The sequence below is a fragment of the Macaca mulatta genome, chromosome 11 (genome assembly GCF_049350105.2).
Source record: "Macaca mulatta isolate MMU2019108-1 chromosome 11, T2T-MMU8v2.0, whole genome shotgun sequence".
NCBI lineage: Eukaryota > Metazoa > Chordata > Mammalia > Primates > Cercopithecidae > Macaca > Macaca mulatta.
This window is the reverse complement of record NC_133416.1, coordinates 3,692,411-3,702,302: the sequence shown is the minus strand read 5'-3', so window position 1 is coordinate 3,702,302 and position 9,892 is coordinate 3,692,411. Positions and strand designations below refer to the sequence as shown.

General features: G+C 53.1%; 1 protein-coding gene across 1 annotated transcript; it reads right to left on the bottom strand.

Annotated features, from left to right (window-relative positions):
- Positions 1-365: 365 nt before the first annotated feature.
- Positions 366-9,555, bottom strand: FKBP4 (FKBP prolyl isomerase 4). Its single transcript, NM_001261339.1, is given in 10 exon segments — positions 366-1,141; positions 2,938-3,177; positions 3,727-3,912; positions 4,182-4,265; positions 4,363-4,453; positions 5,056-5,212; positions 5,477-5,597; positions 6,740-6,882; positions 7,324-7,468; positions 9,368-9,555. Coding segments are annotated over 10 exon segments (1,380 nt in total). The 5' UTR covers positions 9,473-9,555; the 3' UTR covers positions 366-1,033.
- Between the last annotated feature and the right edge of the window lie 337 nt (positions 9,556-9,892).

Genomic DNA, 9,892 nt, shown 5'->3' with positions numbered 1-9,892 from the left:
AGAAGACCAATTCCAACTTCAAAATGCATATGCATGGTGTCCCAGTCTTCTAGATCTTGATACTTTCCTCTTCCTAAGCGTCAGGGAAGAAAACCAGAGGCACTAAAAACTGCCAGGTTGCTGGAGGGAGGGAGTGCATAGACTCAAGTCCCAGCTGCAGCCTGTGCAGTGCTCAGGAAGCCCTGCATCGTGGGGCTGCTTCCTGCCCAACTACGGTGTCTACTTGAGATGCTGCACTTATTTAAGCTCCACTGGGACTAAGTGGGTGACCCCTTAATTTTGCCACTACCCATTATGTACCCACCCATACCCACCCCTCCAAGGCTGAACAAAAAGGGTTGTCTGACACCCAGGTTTTATTGTTTCCACTTTATTGCTCAAGCACGGAACTTGAGGCAAGCCTGGACCTTCAGCAACGTGCGGAAAAGAGGCTGAGGGGATTTCGGGACACAACCTGGCTGAGAGGGGAAACTGACAGGGGAAATACCAGAACAGGGAGCAAGGGGTGGTCACCATCACACCAGAAGACATCAGCCACACCGTTGGGGGTGAGGAAGGGAACAGAGAAGAAATGGCATAGCAGTGGTTTTTCCCATGTCCCTAGCACCCACATGGAGGCCACGTTTGGAAATGGACTGGGAGAGGGAAAGGATGAGGAAAACGGCTGCCCAGGAGTCTCCCTCTCCACCCTGGGTTCATATCAGACCCCATCCCTACCACTTGCCTCTTCTACCCTTGGAAAATGGACCTAACAGAGGGAGCAAAATAAATTAACATTCTGATGAATATGTATGGATGGACATATGTTCATGTGCAAAGGGGGAAGGGAAGAGGGGGTGACACCAGCTAAAATGATTCCCCACCTCAATCCCCCAGCCTACTCCTTTCCCCCTTCCCCCTAAAGCCACCATCCAACCAGATAGAAAAATAAAGGTCTAATTCACTCAAAATTCTTCAGTTTTTACAAAACTAACAGGGTGGAGGGGGGAGACTGGGGGCAGGCAGCCGCAGGAGTAGGGCTGGTGGAGAGGGGCTATGCTTCTGTCTCCACCTGAGACTGGCTCCCTGCCGTGTTGCTCTTCTGCTCCTCCTTCATCTCTGTGTCAGTGGGGTGGTCTCCTGAGGAGGCCTCTGCCTTGGCCTGCAAGGAAGAGGAACAGCAAAGAGGCTGACATCGCAAGTGAAAAAACACACACTTAATTTCTAGCAGAATTACACAGATACACCCATTCTCCTACATCTGTCCTAAAAATATATCTGTATAGGCCAGGCCTGGTGGCTCACACCTGTAATCCCAGAACTTTGGGAGGCTGAGGTGGGCAGATTGCTTGAGCCCAGGAGTTTGAGACCAGCCTGGGCAACACAGTGAAACCTCAGCTCAACAAAAATTACAAAAATTAGTTGGGCGTGGTGGCATGCACCTGTAGTCCCAGCTACTCGAGAGGTTGAGACGAGGATTGCTTGAGCCCTGGAGGTGGTGGTTGCAGTGAGCTGAGACTGTGCCACTGCACTCCAGCCTGGCCGACAGGGCAAGAGACACTGTTTCAAACAAAACTAAACACTTATATATGTACAAATTATGAACTCACAAGGTTACTCACTGCAATGCTGTTCTAAGCAGTACTGTCCCGTATGGTAGCCACTACTGTAAGTGGCTAGTTCAAACTCATGTGTTTTTAGTGCAAAATATATATTGGATTTTGAAGATGGTTTGAAAAATACACAAATGCAACTAAAATTTAATTCCATTTGTTTTTCACCTTTTTAACATGGTTACCAGAAAATTTTGAATTACATGTGGTTGATACTGTATTTCTACTGGACAGTGCTGGTTTAGAACACTGTTTAAGACTGGCCAGGCATGGTGGCTCACACCTGTCATCCCACCACTTTGGGAGGCAGGGGCAGGCAGATCACTCAAGTCAGGAGTTCGAGACAGACTGGTCAACATGGTGAGACCTCGTCTCTACTAAAAATACAAAAATTAGCCGGGTGTGGTGGCGGGAACCTGTAATCTCAGCTACTCGGGAGGCTGAGGCAGGAGAATCGCTTGAACCCAGGAGGCAGAGTTTGCAGTGAGCCAAGATCGTGCCACTGCACTCCAGCCTGGGTGACAGAGTGAAACTGTCTCAGAAAAAAAACACCAACAACACTGGAAGACTAAAAGGGGACTGACTGACTAAGATAAGCCACATCCACACAATGGAATACTATGTAAGCCTAAAGAAGAATGTAAAAGTTCTTTAAATACTGATGTAAAATAAGCCTCCAGCTACTATCATGTGAAAAAAGCACAGTATGTGCCAAATGATAGAGCACGTTGCCTCTTGTTAGGGGAAAGGGAGAAAGCAACATGAATGTCTGCCTGTGCACTGATGCAATACACTGGAACCATACAAGAACCTGAAGGGTCAGCTGCTTCTGGTGGGGGAGGCAGACTTTTGACTGTATATACTCTGGTACAGTTTGAATTTAACTACGTAAATGTATCATTTATTTAATCACACATAAAAAGCATCTAGCTTTTTTTTTTTTTTTTTAGACAGGGTCTCATTTTGTCACTCAGGATGGAGTGCAGTGGTGCCATCATAAGTCACTGAGGTCTCTACCTACTGGGTTCAAGTGATCCTCCCACTTTGGCCCTGCAAAGTGCTGGGATTGCAGGTGTGAGCCACCGTGCCTGGCCCACAAGAAAACATAAATCGGGAATTACACTCAGAGCAACCAACCCAACTTCTGGGGCTTGTGGGTAGGATCCTAGCACTGATCACAGAACACGGCCCCAATAGCAGAGAACACATGCTCCTTAATGCTCCAGGGAAAAGGGCAACTTTTGGTTTCTGGGATCGGCACAGACAACCAAAGGCACCAAGAGCCCACAGTAGCCAGGTTCCGTGGAGGGATGCTATTCCCGCTGTTCCCCACCCCAATCCTCACCTTGTTCTCCTCCTCAGCCAGCCTCTCAAACATATTGGCATAGAGCTTCTTCTCCCGGGCAAGCTGCCTTCTGATCCGCTGCTGGCACACAGCCAGCTGGGTCTTGGCGGCTTTGTTGTTGGGGTAGAGCTGCAGGACCTTCTGGAAATCAGCCCGTGCCAGTTCAAAGTCATTCACGGCCAGGTGGGCCTCTCCCCGGCGGAAGAGGCCCTTCTCATTGTTGCTGTCCAATTCTAGGGCCTAAAGGATGCAGGGAGGAAGCAACATCGTGGGAGCTCAGGGCTTGTAGCTCATCTGGCCAAGACTGGGTTCCAAAAGTACCCCTCAGCAGGACTGCAAATGGCTGGCTCCACCCCAGGAAGAACAAGGCCTGGGGCATTAAATGGAACAATCCAAGGTCTAGGAAGGAACGTCATTTAATCCAACAGGAAGAGAGGGAAGACAGCAGGTCTTTGGATGAAATAAAAAGACTTCAGACGTCAACATTCACTTTGGAATAAAGCAAGTAGGTAAGCGGAGAGGCTAAGAACCAAGGTGGGAGAAAACTCTTACGTGATTCTTCCCATTCCCTGTGTCCTCCTACTTCTGTGCCAACAGAAGCAGCTTCCCACCACTAAAGCTAAGGTGCTTGCTATGAATACTTGCATCTAGGCCTGTGGCCTGTAACCTCAGAGCTCCCACTGATCCACGCTGCTTTCCCTGCCCTGGTCACCAAGGGGAAGTTTCAGACATGCTGGCACTCAACTCTGCCTGTGAATGCCGCTTCCATGCCCTCTGCGGGGGCCTCACCTTGTTACAGCTTTCGATGGCCGCGGAGAAGGCCTGTAGTTTCAGATGACACATGGCCAGGTTAAGGTGAGAGGCCAGTCGAAGGGCCTGTGCCTTCTGTGCTTCCTCACTGGAAAAACTAGACTCATACTCCAGCCAGGACACAATCTTCTTATACTGTAGTAAAGCTTGCTTGTATTTGCCTTCCTAGAATGGGACAAAGGCTCAGGCGCCTGGCACAGGTTCAGTGGTACCAGGCTCTTATACCCTGCAGACATCAGTGACACATGGCCACAAGAGGTTCCTGCTCCCAGCCCTCCCACTGGCAAGGCCAGCAAGCTCACATATACGAAGTGAAGATGGCAGGTGCCAACCTGTCCATTTCTTGGCAGAAAATGATCTCAGTCACCAAGGGAAGGGCAGGCTCAGAGCACCTCTTCCTGGGAGTGTCCTTAGGACAGTGACTGTTGGCTCACCTTGAAGTACACCGTGCCCCGCTCTTTCACTATGGTGCTCTGTTCCAACTTCTCTTCTGAATTCATCTCCCAAGACTCCTTGGCCTGCCACACCCCAGGAGAGAAACAGAGTTGTCAGTTACCCCAGAGTACGTACAGGGTGGAACTTGACTTTAGGTGGGAAGACCCTGAGCAAACTTACCTTTTCAAAACTCTTGAGGTGTAATTCATATTTCAGCTCGGCATTTGGTGGGATTTGGAACTTTTCCTTCCCAACACTGCCAAAAGCATAGCTGCAGGGGTGAAAAACACGACGTGTCGTCTTGGCAACACTTAACCTGCTCCAGGCTGAAAAGGCTTCCCGTCCATTTCCTGGAAAGTACCTTCCCATCCCTTGGGAGTTGGTGCAAATGTTTGGCAAATCTTCCCTTGCCTCTTCACACCATCAGATGGCCCCTCAGCATCCTTCGTACCCTTCTAATAACTTATAGCCAGGCAGCAGTGTGATTACTAATTTAAATGGTACCTCACTAAACAGTGAGCTAGAATTAGAAGGCAGAAAGAATGTTCTATTAGTCTCCAAACCCCTAGGAATTTTCAGTAGTGCCTGGCACGTAGTAGCTGTTTCAGTAATGACTGAATAAATTAATGGAGAAGAAAATCTCGATGGCAGAGGAGAGAAAGTGTAGCAACTATGACTGAAAAGACTGGGCTTAGATCCAAGGAGATGTAGACAATTGTGGCCACACTTCTAAGTATACTGAGGATATCATAATGGTGTATGTTTGGTGTGGCCAGAGTTAAAAAGGATACAAACAGCTGGTTCTACAATTCATTTTATATCTTTGATCTTGGTTTGCCTGCCTTCCTACTCTACGAAGTGCCCACCCCTCACCTGGGCTTGAGGTACACAATGGAATGTTCTCCTTTCTCCATGCGCTGAATGGCCCTCTCCAGACCATAAGGCAGATCCAGGTTCTCCCCCTCGCCAATCTCAAAGCGGAGCTCCCGCTGGTCAAAGAGCTGGTCCTTGTAGTACCCTTCCAGTGCAACTGGTATGAAAGAGAGGCAGTGTACCAGAGTTGTAAGAGGGCAGGTGACTGAGGAAGGATGCCATCAGCCTCCCTACATCACCCCATCACCCCAAGATTCTCCTAGCTGTGTTCTCAGATCTGGAGTGATTTAAAGAGAATATGATCCAACCCCTCATTTTATGGACAAGAAAACAGGCTCAGAGAAGGGAAGTGACTTGCCCAAAGCCACGCAAGACCTAAATATCAGAATTAGAATTGAAAGCCCAGATTGTACTGTCTCACCCTCCACGATAGCGCCCTCATTGGGCTTAGCATAGCCTTCACCGCGAGTCCGTATTCTGCGAATGATTCCGCCATCTTCCTCTTCTGTCAGATCTTCTCCCTTAAACTCAAACAACTCCACCTGTGGGACAGGATGTAACACAATTCTTTCCCATACTAACTCACGGGCAGTGAAACAGTCTTTCTCATCCGGGAGAGTCCCTACTAACTGCCAGGCCAGATCTGACCACAAGGGCAGTCACGAAGAGTTGGGTAGAGCAGCACTTTTTTGAAGTTCTTGGGGGCTGCCCTAATCTCAACTTTGGAAGAGGCGGGCAGACTACATAGATTTCAGTTAAGCTGAGGACAGCAATCTATTTGCTACCTGCTCTACTAACAGGGACATATTGGGACGCATTCCAGATAATCCTAATCCACACTACCTGATAAGCCCAATCTAGTAGGTATTAGAAATGATTACCCATCATCTCTCAGCAGTTTCTCAGTATTCAAGGGCCCACGGATTGGCTCAACCATTTTTTTTTCCTTCATTTTTTTTTTTTTTTGAGACGGAGTCTCGCTCTGTTGCCCAGGCTGGAGTGCAGTGGCCAGATCTCAGCTCACCGCAAGCTCCACCTCCCGGGTTTACACCATTCTCCTGCCTCAACCTCCCGAGTAGCTGGGACTACAGGCGCCCGCCACGTCGCCTGGCTAGTTTTTTGTATTTTTTAGTAACACACCGTGTTAGCCAGGATGGTCTCGATCTCCTGACCTTGTGATCCACCCGTCTCGGCCTCCCGAAGTGCTGGGATTACAGGCGTGAGCCACCACGCCCGGCCTGGCTCAACCATTTTCAGATTGAACAATGTCAAGTTCTATCTCCTCAGGGAAGCCTTTTCTCAGCCCTTGACCCACAGGGGAGCTACTGCTCCCTCTTCAGATCTCTAGAGCACCAATATTCTGTACTGCCACTTACAATGGGCCATCGTTTCTGACCTCCCGACTCCTTTCAGTATTCTGGGTACCGCTCTGGAGATAAAGACATCTTAACCCCAACCATGCGTTGAGTCTGGAGAGGGTCTTGTGCCTGCCTCTTGCTTCCCGAAGCTTCGGTTACTTCCATTACTAGCAGCAGCAGAGCCCTCTGCATTTCTCCTCCCATAAGGCCAGGCCCTCAGCCTTGGCTACATTGTCTCCAAGAAGCAGGAAGGGCTGGAGGGCAGCCAGGCATTGGGCTGAGATAAGGCCTGGCTCTTAGCCTGATGTCAGTGGCCGGACACTCACCTCAAATACAAGCGTGGCACTGGGGGGAATCTTTGGAGGACTGCCTGCTGAACCGTAGGCATATTCTGGTTTGCAGGTGATGTGGCACACCTCCCCCACCTTCATGGTTGCTATGGCAATGTCCCAAGCCTTGATGACCTCCCCTGCAGGTACAGAGGCAAACAGGACCACTTTAGCAGGGTTCTGATTCTGGGCTCAAACAGTGCTTCTGAAGAGTTAATGCACCACACTCATGGGGAAGCTGAACATCCTTTAGAAATGGGACCAGAAGGTGAGATACCTGGTTGCATTAAGTGCTACCAGGTCTAAGAACTGTAAAAGATCACCTGACCCTGAACAAAAGAGTTTAAGATGCAAGACAGTCCACCTTTGAAGGGGGAGTAAGGTGTTGGGAGGTGATGAGGAGAAGGGGAGACAAAGATCAGTATAGTTACAGAACGGTAGAAAAAAAAAGAGTGACCGAAAGAGTTAACAGACTGTGATAAACCATTCCTCCCTGAGCTTGGTCCTGAGAAAATGGTTTCTGCTTGTGACAGCTTGTGTCCACCTCGAACCTATCCTACCAGCCCACTGACCACGCCTACCTTTTCCCAGGTCAAAGGAGAATTTGTCCTTGCGATCCAGACTGGAGTCAAACTTTGTGCCATCTAATAGCCAGCCAGTATAGTGGACAAAGACTCGGTCCCCAATCATGGGCATCTCTGTACCTGTGCCCTCTCTCTTGATGACCTGGGAGGAAGGGGGAGAAAGTGAGTAACCCAGGGTTTGGGGCCGAAAGGGGCACCAACACTGCCTGCAAGCCTCCAGAGGGAACATAAAGGGGCTTCTCTGGGTTCATCCTCCTCTGCCTACTTGTCCCTCCAGATTCAGCTACTAGCAACTTGACTTAGGAGTCAACTAACCTCCCTGTCTTTCTTCAGGTACAGCAAGACTTGGTTTGAAAAAGGAGACAAAAGGCTGAGAGATTTGAGTTCAAGTTTCCGCTGTATGGATAAGTTTTAAAAATTCTCCACACCTTATTTGTAAAGCAGTGATGATAATCCCTATCTCCTACAGTTTGTTGGAAGATTAGACCAGTAAAGGGTTGAATAATAGATCATTATTATCATCGACAAAGGGGGAAGTATTTATGCCACACTTCCTCCTTCTTCCTTCATGCCAGTGGTCATCAGATTAAGGTCTGGTTTGGAGACAGGAGAACGAGAGGAGTATGAGTGAAGAGAACAGAAACAGTTCAAAACAGGTAAGGAAGAAACCAGGTTATAAGTGAACCCAGAGGCTCTCCATGGGACCTTAAACTCTGACTTGGGAGCGGAGTATTCCTCACTGGTAGGCTGTTTAAGACCAGGGCTGGAGTTATTTCCCAGCAACGCACAGGTTCCTTTAGCGCCACCTGGTAGGTGTGTGGTTACCCTCTAAGGGAAAGCTTCCATGGAGAATGGACAGGGTCTTGGAGGAGTAGAAAGGTAAAAGGGAAGGAATGGCGGATCAAAGGGGAAATGACCCTTCCCGGAATAACAATCTCATAGAAAACAGCAGGACGCTGGAGCGAGAAGGGGAAGCCACATGCCACAGGAGAGCCGCTGGAGCAGACGCTCGAGGTCCCCAATAATCTGGTGCAAAGACAGATGCACTTCTGGACCAGCTAAAGGCCCCCTGAGGCGGGTGCCACACACGCGGAGCTCAGCGGTGGGAAGCCAGGATGAGGAGGAGCAGCGGATGGGGAGAAGGCATAAGACGCGGGCTGGGAATTCCTCTCCGGACTCTCCCCGGAACCTGCTCCGACCCATGGCAGGTTGTCCTGGCCCAGGTCAAGATGCCCTCCCCACAGCTCCCCAGGCTATTTGTAGTCGAGCGGTCACTCGGCGGCAGGCTCCACAGCAGAGCGCCTCCTCTCCGCCCCACACCCCGCAGTCCCGGCTCGGGGAGGCGGCGGGGGGGAGGGGACTACAGCTCCCGGCATGCCCCGCGCCCGGCCTCCCCGGGGCCGAGGGAGGGGGCGCCGCGCGCGGCGAGTGGGGACCACGCTGGGTCCCGGCGTCGCCAGGGGACCCCGGGAGGGCGCCGGAACCCTGTCGCGCCTGCGTCGCACAAAGGCCGCCGGGCCAGGAAAGCACTGTGGGGAGTCGCTCCCCGTCCTGGCCCGTGTTCCACCGCCCGGGTGGGCGAGCCCTGGCACCGCCACTAACGAGGCGGCCCCCGCGGCTGGCAGCTCCGCTGGGGCCGCGGGGGTCGGGGGCGGCGTGGCGCGGGAGGCCCGGCCTGGCCCCGGGCTGCGGCTCGCGTGCCCGCGGCGGTCGCCCCGCCCCTCTCCGCCGCCCCGCGCGCGCCGGGGTGGGCACTGCAATCCGGACCCCCTGCCCCGGCCCGGGCGCTGGGGACTGGGGAGCCTGGGGCCTCGGCCCGCGCACCTAGGCCGCCCTCCTGCTGAGCGCATGGTCGGCCTCGGTGCCTCAAACGACGCAGCCCGGTACGGGACGGCGATGCCACCGGCCCCCGGCAGGACGGCCGCGAGGCTGCAGAGGCGGCCGCCTCGACCCGTGCCCGGCCGCGGGCTCCGGGCTCGGCGGAAGGGCGGCCCGCAGGGCCCCAGGTTCGGCCGCCCCCGCAGGCCCCGCCGCCCCTCACCTTCAGCACGCCTTCGTCCTGTTTGGGGCTGATGTCCACTCCCTCAATGGGCAGCGGCGCCGACTGCGCCCCGCTCTCGGCCGCCTTCATCTCCTCGGCTGTCATCTCCGCGCGGCGCGCCGTTTCTCCGGGAGCTGGCACCGGCGCGAGCGCACCCTGGGCCGCTGGCGGGGGCGCTACCTGCGGCGCGTGCGGGAGGCCGGGCGCGGCGGCACTGACTGCGGACCGCGAGGAGGCTCGAGCACCTCTGCACGCGGCGCGGGAGCGGGGGTAGGTGGGTCAGGAGCCGCTCGGGGAGCGATTGGTCCCGCCCCGCCGCGAGGGAGGGGCTGGGAGGAGCGGGAGCGCGGACAGAGGGGGCGGGGTGCAGAACTTTCTAGAGACGGCGGGACTGAGCCGGTTCGGGCTGAGTGCTGCGGGCGCTTCAGAATCTTTTTTCTTTTTTTTTCTGGTTCTTGCCTCCTTCTGGCTGCCTGCCCCCTCCCCCTTCTCCGGGGACCCTCGGACTCTGGGGAGTCTCCCCAG